The sequence below is a fragment of the Trachypithecus francoisi genome, unplaced genomic scaffold (genome assembly GCF_009764315.1).
Source record: "Trachypithecus francoisi isolate TF-2019V2 unplaced genomic scaffold, Tfra_2.0 Lachesis_group9, whole genome shotgun sequence".
Taxonomy (NCBI): domain Eukaryota; kingdom Metazoa; phylum Chordata; class Mammalia; order Primates; family Cercopithecidae; genus Trachypithecus; species Trachypithecus francoisi.
The window spans coordinates 70,534,496-70,547,800 of NW_022681474.1; the positions used below are offsets into that span (position 1 = coordinate 70,534,496).

At 38.2% G+C, this 13,305-nt stretch overlaps 1 protein-coding gene across 3 annotated transcripts in view; it reads right to left on the reverse strand.

The window, feature by feature from the left end:
- The window catches only part of REEP3 (receptor accessory protein 3), a 104,918-nt gene that overhangs the window by 11,699 nt on the left and 79,914 nt on the right, over window positions 1-13,305 (reverse strand). For all 3 annotated transcript variants that reach the window (XM_033208329.1, XM_033208330.1, XM_033208328.1), the window contains 3 exons: window positions 12,189-12,309; window positions 11,045-11,158; window positions 101-248 (listed from right to left, as the gene is read on the reverse strand). In XM_033208329.1, the coding sequence (XP_033064220.1) occupies window positions 101-248; window positions 11,045-11,158; window positions 12,189-12,309 (383 nt within the window). The remainder of the gene's footprint in view (window positions 1-100; window positions 249-11,044; window positions 11,159-12,188; window positions 12,310-13,305) is intronic.

A 13,305-nucleotide genomic window follows, 5' to 3' on the forward strand; every position in this document is an offset into this window, starting at 1 on the left:
CCCTCCTCTCCTTGTCTCCCACCCCGACAGGCCCCAGTGTGTGTTGTTCCCCTCCCGGTGTCCATGTAAAAGAACCATATATTAAAACAAACAAGCACACCTTCTGATTCACCAGGGGCTGGTTTACTTTTCTTTTTTGCTTCTGGTAGAGGTTGGTATGGTCTTTGTCCCACAGGCTCATCACCTTGGATAGCTGTTAAATCATGCATACTGAAGCTTCTTAAACGTTCAGTTATTGCTCCTTGGCTCTATTTAATACAGAAGTGATAGATCCAAGAAAAAAATACTTTAAAAATATTTAGTATGCTTACATTTAACTATCCCTGAACATTTTATTAAGATAACTTCAGAAAAGCTGAAAGAATTGTACAATGAACACCCAATATTGTTTACATTTTGCAGTATCTCCTTTCTCACATATCTACCATCTATCCATCCATGAATTCATTTTATTTTTTCATGCATTTCAAAGTAACTTGTAGACATCAGTACATTTCACCCCAAACATTTCAGCATCATATTTAATTTTAAAATGTAAAAGATGTATGATGGGCTTACCCTCAGAGTAAATAGCATCTATAATGTTGCTGTCTCCTAAAACTAGCACTTTGGGGCTTAAACTTTAAAATTTAGGGCAACTTTTAATTAATTAATTAATTAATTAAAATTTATTTATTTAGAGACAGAGTCTCACTCTGTTGCCCAGGCTGGAGTGCAGTGGCACAATCTTGGCAACCGCAACCTCTGCCTCCCAGGTTCAAGCGTTTCTCTTGCCTCAGCCTCCTGAGTAGCTAGGATTACAGGCATGTGGCACCACATCCAGCTAATTTTTGTATTTTTAACAGAGATGGGGTTTTGTCATGTTGGCCAGGCTGGTCTTGAGCTCCTGACCTCAGGGGATCCTCCTGCCTTGGCCTCCCAAAGTGCTGAGATTATAGATGTGAGCCACTACGCCCGGCCAAGGGCAACTTTTTAAAGTAAAAGAGACATGACATTGTTTTAAAGCTAAGGTAAGTCAGGACTGGTAATGGCTCTTTCTAGAACAAGTTAGAAACATGTAAGAGCCAAAGAATCTTGAATACAAAATGACAGTCAATTAGTGAATTAACTATCTGGCAAGACATATCTACTACTCTACATTTGACTTTAAGTCCTTTCCCTTAACAATATGGCAGATACAAGGCACAGGTGAGTATTTAAATTGAAATTAAGTAAAGTTAAATAAAATACAATGTTCACTTCTTTTAATTGCACTAGCCACTTTTCAAATGTTCAATAGCTGCATGTGGCTAGTGGCTACTGTATTGGATGGTGCAGATACAGAACATTTCCACCACGGCAGCTCTGAAAGAGACATTTTCTGAACTGTTCATATATAACTACACTTCCCCTCCTAAAGTATAAAGCTTTGTAAAAGCAAAAAAAGAAAAAAAATTCTAAATTTACCTACTTTAAATTTGCATAGCATATAGATGAGTCACTTCTTATTTATAGCTAGATTAAAAATATTCTTCTAAGGGGGTTTTTATACTTATTATTTCTTCTTTTCACACATATGAATTTATGATTTCCTCTAGTTACAGTGTTACCATAGAAACTAATCCATAATGCTTCATCTCTAAATTTCAAAGTCAAAGGTGCTACAAACATTTGGACATTACTATTAACTTGTATTTTACACTCAAGAAAAGGTCTTAATTTATGAGTCTTGATTCAGTTACTTTGGGTTAATAATACATTATGTCAAAACCAAATGCCATTTCCATGTCCCACTTGAGCTGTTTATTTCTACCATATTTTTGAATTGTGATATGAAATCATTAAAGGTCTTTATTCTCAATAAAAATAATTGGATTTCACACATTTAAAAAACATTTGTGGCATGGTCTAATTTATTATACTTGCTTCCTCCTTATTAGATATCATTTACTTATCAAATAGATGACAGAAGACTCTAGAGACATACTACAAGGAAGTGACCAGTGTTCATCTGAAACAGATCCCTTGTTTCTCAGAAATGTCATTCTCTTTATTTCATCTTCGTAGTTATGTGCCCTCTCTCAGCAATTCCTGATTTCTTTATCTACTGCCACACAGATGACAAATGACATGCATGTCCATGATACCCTTTACTCAATTCACATGCAATTTCCAAGGCTGGCTATAATTCCCAAACCCTCCCACTCAAGAAGGTACATTTCAGGATACAAATGACTCAAAGTGTAACAGAATCAGTCTAGTTTTATAATTGTATCATCCCCAAACTTTGGTATGTTTAACAAGCATAATCAACAAATCTCTTGGGATATACCTCACAAATGAATGCACACAATACTGTTACTTCTACTGTTGTGATAGGTATATTTTGCCTCCAGAGCAAGACTTTTAAGACACTAGAGGAGAGGGACAAATCTTCGGTTTCTTCTATTCTCCCGGTATGCTACTGATATTGAACATGTAATAAGTAAACTAAATACTTTTTTATGTCCCTTCTTTTTCATTACTCTTGACTGTTAAAGAGTTCTCCATAGATGGCAGCATGTTTTAATGTAAACACTGTAGGTTTTGTGCAGAGGTTCGGCAGCAAACCACAGGTATGGCCACAGGCTTCTCCATGGGTAGACTACACCACCCACCAAGGGTTGCTTCAGGTTTAGATTAAACATGAGCGAGGCAAGGCCCAACCTTGAGGTATCTGGGTGATCTCTCTACAGGCTGGATTTAAATTTAGCTCTTGAGTAACCAATGCTACCATTATCAATACCCAAGTATTATCAACCTCTTCAAGGCTTTCAGGAAAGCCAGGTACTGTAGGGAAAAGCAAAAAGAGAATATGAGCCCTCTTTGAGAACCTCCAACACTTTAACAGCCATTATCACCTTGGAAAATTGGACTTTCCACTGTATATTTTTTATGGGCCTAGAATAAAACTAATATAAGAGAGAAATTGGTGCAGTATTGTGGACTTTGAAAACATTATATAAATTACAAGTATCCAATGTAACCAGTTTAAAGGGTGGGTATAATTATAAAGTAATCACTTCTGAAGGCCACCTTATTCCTTCTAGTTTTTACATCTTCAACACAAAAACTCCAGTAATAAAGGAACTATGTTTGCTATATTAATGGTAAGTGGAGACATCTTCCCTCTACCCCAGAATTCTATATCACATGCATAATATGGTTGCAAGTGTGCAGTATGGCTATAAGTAGGCAGGGAAAAACGCAAAACTAACAACAGTACAATGTTTAGGCAGATGGGATGGGTGACTTCTTTTCTTTTTTAAAATATTGTCTTTAATATTACAAAATTAGTCAATATGTGGTATACTATAAGAATTTCTGATCCATTTCTCACCCATGTTTCCTGTATCTAATGCTTTAATCCCATCAGTAAAAGAAAAATGGTCTATTTTTCAGGTCACAAATAGAACATTACAGTCACTTGTAAATAACAATGTTAAAAGGTATTGGTTTTGTTTAAATAAATAATGCTTTGTGTATCTATTTTCTTCTATTTAATTTATATAATGTTAAGACAAAAGTATAAGAAAAAAGAGAAAAGGACCCGGTGCAGTGGCTCCCGCCTGCAATTCCAACATTTCGGGAGGCCAAGGTGGGAAGATCACGTGAGGCCAGGAGTTTGAGGCCTTAGTTAGCTGTGATCACAACTCTGCACTCCAGTCTGGGTGATAAAGCGAGACCCTGTTTCTAAAAAAGGAAAGAAGAAAGACAGACAGAAAGAAAGAAAGAGAGAGAGAAAGAGAGAGAGAAAGAAAGAAAGAGAGAGAACGAAAGAAAGAAAGAGAAAAAGAAAGAAAGAAAGAAGGAAGAAAAGTTCTAGTCTAGTCTGCTGTATGGAAACAGTGGTCTTAGTCAATAAAGAGGAAAGGCAGGATTACCATTCACAGGATAATTCCATATCTCAGCACTTTAGTTCCTATTCTCTGCAGAATTGTCTGTATTCTGTGTATGTTAAAATTGATCCTAACAAAGTAACAGAGATTATGATGAAAATGTAAAACTCAAAGTAATTAAGTATTCTGTAGAATATTTTACACATTGAAACTGATTATCATGAGCAGAATTGTTCCTGAACCATCTGAACTTCAGGTGGCACTGAATTCTCAGGGTTTGGATTTAGATGGGCCCAAATATGCGTCGGTAAGAAACTGAGAATACTGCAGGGACTGACTGGGCAGGAGGGCTGGGTCCAGAGCTAGCACACTCAGGCTCTGGAAGGGATTCTTCAGCTGAGAAGCAGCTCCCCACACTGGCTCCACAGAAAGCTCATTTACATCCAAGGGCACTAGGACATCTGAATGTCTACTCAAGTATCTAAGCACATGGTTGGCATCCATAAAAAGGGACCCTGCATGTATGAGTAATTCCAATTTCTTCACACTCAAATAATGCTGTCTTTGTTTAAATACTTCATTTCCTGGTTAAACACTACATTAACATTACTATATTTTGTTTTAAATAAGGAGAATTTATTATGTTTATCAGCACCTTTGTATAAAACCTTCAATTTATTTTCTTCACATTTTAAATCACAGATTCAAAAACATATAACCAGCAATGCTTTATAATCTTACAAGCACAAAACATTCTTTTACAGAATAATTCTTATTATACTATTCAGTAAACAATAGTCACTAAGCTCTATTTCTTGTTGATCCTTGACGTTACATTATAATTGCAGATAAGGTTAGTTCCTAGTTTTTAGGGAAATCTCATTTCCCTATGCACATTCAGCAATTAATCTGATCAAGCCCAGAATGGAATTAACTGCATTTGCATTAGGTGAATATAATATTTTAGTGTGTTTAAGATTAAAGCAATACGTATTTATTGAAGACCACCGATAACATGGAGAAAAATTTTAAAAAGGAAGGAAAAATTATTTCTAACCTATCACTAAAACTACTTATACATATTTATATATTCTCTTGAGTTTTTTCTGAGTCATCATACTTTTAGAGCAGTTTCTCAACTTAACACTCTTGCTATTTTTCGTTAGATAATTTTTTGTTGTGGGGAACGTCTTGTGCTTTGTAGAATATTAAGCAGCATCCCTGACCTTTCTTTACCGACTAGATACCAGTAGCAGCCCCCTCTCAGTGGTGACAACCTAAAATGTCCCATGGTAAGGGCAGGGGCACAAAATTGCCTCTAGTTGAGAACCACTGTTTTAGAGATATAAGGGGTTTTAGAAATCATGTTTCACCGCTTCGTTTTACAAGTGAGAAAAATTAATACTTAGATCAATGCAGATGATTTGTCCAAAATCTCATGGCTAATTTGTAGCGGAATCAACACTAAAAAAAATCCAGATTAACTCAATTGCTGTAGCATTCAATTTTTTATTATACCAATCTGCTTCCTTAGATTGTAGGAAAAATAGTACAACCTTCTTTTTCCATTGTCTGGACAAAGGTTCTTTCCTTTTTTTTTTTTTTTTAAGTGTATAATACTAAGTTGTATATTCTCAAAGTCATTCACAAACAGAAAGTCATAAAAAAGACAGTAAGATGTTAGGATTTTTGACCTAATCGGGATCATTTAAAGTCAATTAGATTTCAACAATTTTACCTATAAAGTTCAAAAGTCTGTGGTAATTGATTTCTTGTATCTTTTAAAGAAATTCACCAAGAAAAGGCTGCCAGAGAAGTTCAAAGACATGGTTAATACAACGGATAGTACTTTTCTTCATCTGGCAGTAGTGTTGCTCATCTGCACGAAACCACCTACGTTTCTCATGTGGAAAGCTATGGAATGCTGTACATCCTCAGCAAAATCCTTGAAGGTCCTTCAAATGTTTATGCTTTGCTCAGCCAAAATAAACTTGTACAGTGACCTTGCGAACAGATGCCTGGTAATGAGGTCATAGAACTCAGTAACATTTTCAGAAAATTGCTTTACGGTGTAATAAATGTTCTGATTAGATTCCTATTTTCACCTTTAACATGCTCAGGTGGTTCAACCTGGGAAACCTAGTCAGGGTTATTACCCATTCTTCAAAGGTCACACCAAGAGTCCAAGAATATTTAGCCTCAAAGATACTTTAAACAAACTATATATTGTAAAAATTTTAAATAATTTTCAAATCTTACTGTTGGCTTTCTTGCAGCTTCTCCTTAAACCTGACCTATTTCCTATTTCAGTTTCAATTTACTCTTCGGTATGAAGTGTCTGGTTCAGTGATTCTTCTATGACAATGCCCTTGTTTGACATCTGCAGAGATGAAACTAATTTCGTGTACTTTAAAATAAGTACAGTATAACTTGAGGCAAATAGAGTTAACATTATGCTATGTTCAGCATATTTAATGACCATTTCTAGTGAATAATACAGACTCCAGGATGGGATCTCCAACATTCCTGTACTCATGAGAATAGTGAAGGTTACCTCATATCCAGGGATGTTATGGATAAAAGAATCACAGCATTGCAAACAAATGGGGACAGTTCCAAATCCAGTATCCGATTTCATTTAAGGGATATGGGCTTCTATTTGTTTTGCAGGAGTGACTTAGATGATTTTTATCAATATTACTGCCTTTGGGGTGGACAGCTGATTTTAAGGTGTTAAACATATAAATTAAAAGAAACAATAAATCATAAGAGAGCCAGAAAAATAGATATATGAAATAGATACATTTTTGTTTTCATGGCATTTTTACAGAAATAATGTAATGATGAGATAATGCTTATTTTAATAATGAAGGGTAATGGGTGGGGTCTTATCAACCAGAGGTGAAATACAATTTTCAGTCAGAAATAAAATTTTTGTGGGCTATTCCCTAGCTAATATGGACATTAGCTCCAGACAGACAGTAGATTGTGCAGGTGAGGGCTGTATCTATCTTGCTCATTGCTACATTTCCAGTACCTACTATGCAGTAGGCATTAAATAAACAGATGCTGAATAAATAATATGTAGAATGCTAAACACCAATGGAGGCGAAGTGTAAGATAAAAATAAATGGGAAGGGAATGAGGATAAGATAATACAGTGGGCGCTGCTGATTCCCTACGTGGGAGTAGTAAACACAAGTCAAAATAAAACAAGTACCGCACAAAATAGTCACAATATGTACAAAGGTGTCTCACAAAATAGGAGAATAATAGATTATTATATGCAAACGCTAAAAGTGAGGAGGAAAAATGGGATTTGTATGCTTGTTTTTTAAGACAATATTCTAAAATGTGTTCTCTAAATAATTTTTCAACTTGAAATTTAATTTTCAGTTTTTCTCCACAGAACCACGTTGAAGAATGCTTTTAAATAGGAAAAATGCAGACAGCATCTTCATTGGGTGTAAATAAATACATGTACTTGATTTGCAAAGTGAAAAATGCTAAATTTTGTAGCAAAAAGCAACAAGCTTAGTCCCCTTCTCCTCTTCATCCCCTGCTGATGCAGCCCCTTTAAACCCTCTACTTTCCTATTGTAACAGATGAGGATTTTAGTTCTCTTCTACTTTTCTTCTCTTTCCCTGATACCCTCAATATGGCAAAACCACAGTTGTTAAATCCTTAGTCTGTGTTCATTATTATAATGTAAATGCAGTCATACTCCATTATTTCCTTTCTTATGTAACTTTTGTTTTTTTCCGCCAGAGTTAATGATCATGCCTTTTTTTTTCTTTTTCATTGTCTTACCTTCTTTCTCTTTACATTGCCACCAATATATTTTTTCATGGTGCTCAGGGATCATGGGCAGCTGCATGGGCACCAGTGGCCTAGAGCCAATGTGTCATCTGGTTGAAGCATGCCCTCTCCTTGGTTTTATTATTTATTTATTTTATTATTAGTATTTTTTGAGACAGAGTTTCACTCTTGTCACCTAGGCTGGAGTGCAATAGTGTGATCTTGGCTCACTGCAACCTCCACCTCCCAGGTTCAAGCAATTCTCCATGCCCAGCTAATTTTTTTGTATTTTTAGTAGAAACGGGGATTCACCATGTTGGCCAGGCTGGTCTTGAACTCCTGACCTCAGATGATCCATCTACCTCGGCCTCCCAAAGTGCTAGGATTACAGGTGTGAGCCACCACGCCCGGCCTCTCACCAGTTTTAGTATAATCTCTGTGCAGCATGAAAGATCCTCTTGGCTTTGTAGGTCTACCAGAGCCATCCCTCCTGGCATCTTTCATCTACCACATCCAGTTTCGGCTGGCTGCACTTTGGACTTGCTGTGTGGTGGTCTCTTGGAATTTTTGTCATCTCCTTTCTGTGCTGAATAATTTGTTTCCCAGATCCCAGGGGTTTCCCTTTTTGTGGACCATTCCCTAGCTCTGGTGAACAAATCTGCCCTGACAAAAGATAACCAGGAGGTAAATCTTGTGACTCTGCATGCTTAGAATTAAGAAATTTCACACAACCGAGAGCTTGACTGTTACAGTACTTGAGGGTGAAAATCATGATGTATCATGGATGGTATTACTGTCTTCAAGCTTTCCTTGTCACTGTTTAGAAATTTAATGTCATGGCCGGGCGCGGTGGCTCAAGCCTGTAATCCCAGCACTTTGGGAGGCCGAGACGGGCGGATCACGAGGTCAGGAGATCGAGACCATCCTGGCTAACATGGTGAAACCCCGTCTCTACTAAAAAATACAAAAAAAAACTAGCCGGGTGAGGTGGCGGGCGCCTGTAGTCCCAGCTACTCGGGAGGCTGAGGCAGGAGAATGGCGTAAACCCGGGAGGCGGAGCTTGCAGTGAGCTGAGATCCGGCCACTGCACTCCAGCCCAGGCAACGGAGCGTGACTCTGTCTCAAAAAAAAAAAAAAAAAAAGAAATTTAATGTCATTCTGATTCTACATCATTTGAATGTGGCATGCTTTTTTTTTTGAGACGGAGTCTTGCTCTGTGACCCAGGCTGTAGTGTAGTGGCGCGATCTCGGCTCACTGCAGCCTCCGCCTCCCGGGTTCAAGCAATTCTCCTGCCTCAGCCTCCTGAGTAGCTGGGATTACAGGCGTCCGCCACCATGCCCAGCTAATCTTTGTAGTTTTAGTAGAGACAGGGTTTCACCATGTTGGCCAGGCTGGTCTTGAACTCCTGACCTTAAGTGATCCACTCGCCTTGGCCTCCCAAAGTGCTGGGATTACAGGCGTGAGCCACCATGCCCGGCCAAATGTGACATGCTTTTTATATTTGGAATCTTTATGAATTCTTTCCTTATCACTGGTGTTTTGGGATACCCAAGGACTTCACTTAGAGTCAGTCATTCTTTTCATTCATTGTGCTAAGTACTTGGTGGGTCCTTTCAATCTGAAGATTCATATCCTTCAGTTCTGGGAAATATTATTGTATTATTTCTTTGTTAATTGCATCTATTCCCTCTTTTTAGAATTCCCAGTGGCTGGATTATCTCCTGGATAATCTTCTTTAGCAGATATGGAAATCAGGAATGCATTCTCACTAAGCAAGAAATAAAAAGCAAAATGAACTTCTAAAATAAAACGTAGGCCTTTAAGCTGAAAACTTTGCTATTTCTGTATTCATTTATAAACCTATCCTAATAAAAGAAAAAGCCTTTAAAAGCCAAATAACAGGAAAACTATGCTATATTAAAGTGCTGATCATTAATAATCATTAATAATATAGTTGTCTTACATGTATAGTGCTGCACAGTTAATAAATTTCCATTTAACCCTCAATGTAATGCTAATTTGATTTTTCCCTCTTATTCATTATATTCAGTTTGATACTTGAGCCAAAAACCTCTCTGAAAAGTGAAAGTGCCCTCATTTCATATCCCTTCGCCATTACAGTTATATAAAATCACCACTTAACTAGAATATTTATTTCCATAGCATTGTTGTTTTAGTTCAAGATAACTAAAAGAGACTAACTTGAAAGCAGAATACTATTCAGTCTCAATTTAATTTAATAGCAAAAAACTTAAATTTTCACTTGAATCTTGAATGGAGATAGACACATGATATTTATGTTTATTGGGCTCCTACTATACGCAAGCAAGCACTATGCTTTTATATATTCTCACAGGTATATTACCCCCATTTTTTTTTTTTTTTTTTTTTTTTTTGAGACGGAGTCTTGCTCTGTCGCCCAGGCTGGAGTGCAGTGGCCGGATCTCAGCTCACTGCAAGCTCCGCCTCCCGGGTTCATGCCATTCTCCTGCCTCAGCCTCCCGGAGTAGCTGGGACTACAGGCGCCCGCTACCTCGCCCGGCTAGTTTTTGTATTTTTTAGTAGAGACGGGGTTTCACCGTGTTAGCCAGGATGGTCTCGATCTCCTGACCTCGTGATCCGCCCGTCTCGGCCTCCCAAAGTGCTGGGATTACAGGCTTGAGCCATCGCGCCCGGCCTATTACCCCCATTTTATACATGAAGCAACTAAGGAACACAGAAGGCTATTTTCTTTCCATACCAAACACACCAAAATCAATTATGCTAAAGTATTTAAAATAAACCACACAAATTACAACATGCAAAGAAATCCAAAACCATAATGCAAATTTTTACGGAACACATTCATTTGATAACTTGGCTTGCAAACATAACAAATGACATTAGTAATTGGCTAAGTATCAAGTTTTAAGAACAGACTTTTTCATGCCTTATTTTGAATAATCAGTTACCTCAAATTGATTGAAGTAGAGGTGCAGAAGTAAGCCAGAAATCCTACCAAGATATTGCCATTGAGAAAGAGACAGAAAAAAAGAGAGAGAAAGAACACCAAAGACAGAGAAAGAAACAATGGTCATCTTTACTTCAGGTGCTTTACTCAAACTACTTTAAGGTCATTAAGTGGGAACATTATGACTACATGACATTTTCAGGCATGTATTATTTATTAAGTACCTCTCATTTTGTGATCAATTAAGAGATTCAAAATATCAAGTATAGAAAATATAAAATTAAAATACCTTTAAAATTATTTACTTGTTTTCCAGTATTAGAAAAATAAACATATAGCAAAATGCCACAATTTTATAATGGTTTGAAATAAAAAGTCACTTTTCTTTATTTGTTAACTTAATGTGATACTGGATTAAAAAGGTAAATGAACAATTACCTTTACTGCTGCAGTAACAGCAGCAGTAGCTGCAAGGTTTAAACCTTGCCGTCCAAAATTTACCATGGTTTCATAGCCTCGTTCCTTTGCTTGTACAATATAATCATCAATCTCCTGGGGGAAAAAGCCACAGATGTTAGTTTTACTTAAAAATAGTGTTAAGAAGCCCCAAAGTAGAACATACTCCCCTATAATAGTTTCACAAATTTTATAGCATTAAGCATGTGTTGATAGGCATTTCTTTCTTTTCTTTTCTTTTTTTTGAGAGAGAGTCTCTTCCTTTTGCCTAAACTGGAATGCAGTGGCATGGGACAATAAGCGTGCACCACCATGACCAAATAATTTTTAATTTTTTTGTAGAGATGGGGGTCTCACTATGTTGCCTAGGCTAGTCTCAAACTCCTGGGCTCAAGCAATCCTCCCACCTTGGCTTCCCAAAGTGTTGGGATTACAGGCATGAGCCACTGCACCCAGCCTAGGAGCTTCTTTTGTTTTTTTTTTTTTTTTTTTTGAGACAGAGTCTCGCTCTCTCGCCCAGGCTGGAGTGCAGTGGCACAATCTCAGCTCACTGCAAACTCCGCCTCCTGGGTTCACGCCATTCTTCTGCCTCAGCCTCCCAAGTAGCTGGAACTACGGGTGCCCACCACCACGCTCAGCTAATTTTTTTGTATTTTTAGTAGACACAGGGTCTCACCGTGTTAGCCAGGATGGTCGCGATCTCTGGACCTCGTGATCTGCCTGCCTCGGCCTCCCAAAGTGCTGGGATTACAGGCGTGAGCCACTGCGTCTGGCCTTTTTTTTTTTTTTTTGAGATGGAGTCTCGTTCTGTCGCTCAGGCTAGAGTGCAGTGGTGAGATCTCGGCTCACTGTAATCTCCATCTCCTGGGTTCAAGCGATTCTCGTGCCTCAGCCTCCTAACTAACTGGTATTATAGGCATGCACCACCATACCTGGCTAACTTTTTTTGTATTTTTAGTAGAGGTAGGGTTTCACCAAGTTGGTCAGGCTGGTCTCATATTCCTGGCCTCAAGTGATCCACCCACCTCAGCCTCCCAAAGTGCTGAGATTACAGGTATGAGCCACCATACCTGGCCTTGGCTTAGGCATTTCTTAAAAATTTATGGAAGTAATTCATGTATCTTACCCTTTCCTTTGAAGAAAGAAGTGGATGAAGGAATTTTCTATATATTAAACTTGCTCCTTTGGTATAGGGAGAAAGCAGCCATATGACAAAAGCAATCTTCAGCTCATAGTACAGGGGAAACCTAGTAAGAAAAACATTTGGAAATCAACTGCCAGTGAAAAATAAACCACTCTAGAAATCACAAAAACACCTTTTAAAAAGTTCAGTCACTATGCTTTTTTTTTTTTTGTCAGACAGAGTTTTGCTCTTGTCATCCAGGTTGGAGTGCAATGGTACCATCTCGGCTCACTGCAATCTCTGCCTCCTGGGTTCCAGTGATTCTCCTGCCTCAGCCTCCCCAGTAGTTAGGATTACAGGTGCGTGTCACCACTCCTGGCTAATTTTTGTACTTTTAGTAGAGACGAGGTTTCACCATGTTGTCCAGGCCTGGTCTCGAACTCCTAACCTCATGTGATCTGCCTGCCTTGGCCTCCCAAAGTGGTGGGATTACAGGCATGAGCCACCACGCCTGGCCTATGCTAAGTTTTTAAATGTAAGAGTTAGTGATCAGGAGACAACTGTGTTTGAATAATCTTGTTTCAACTACAGATCAGTTCATGAAAGTGTGACCTGAGAGATTCCCCCCTCCTTCTAATACAAGAATCTTCCTTTATAGTAAGCATAGGAAAGCTGCCAAACTGAATGCAGCAGTTAAAAGAAGGCACTAATACCATTTATCCAGTGCACAAGGCATGGCCACCCTATCTGCAGAGCCAAACTGCCATGGAAGTACATGACCTACCTCATAGGATGTGCCTCTCAGAGCATGACTTCATATGCTCCAAGTGTACAATGTCTACCCCATACACACATCTTCATCTTTTTCAGAACTCCCAAAAAATATCCCTTCCAATTTCATTTGGCCAGAATTGCAGCACTCTGCAGACCTAAATTGTTCACTTCCAAGGAAAATACAAAGTGTTACAGTGGGCCTCCCCTGTTGGCCCAGTATACTTCCTCAACTGTGGCTTTAACCATGTGACTTGCTTGCTTTGGCCAGCAGAAAATGAACATGATACATGTCACACGCAAGCAGAAGCTTTAGAACACCCTTTGACTCCTTCACTCCATCACCCTT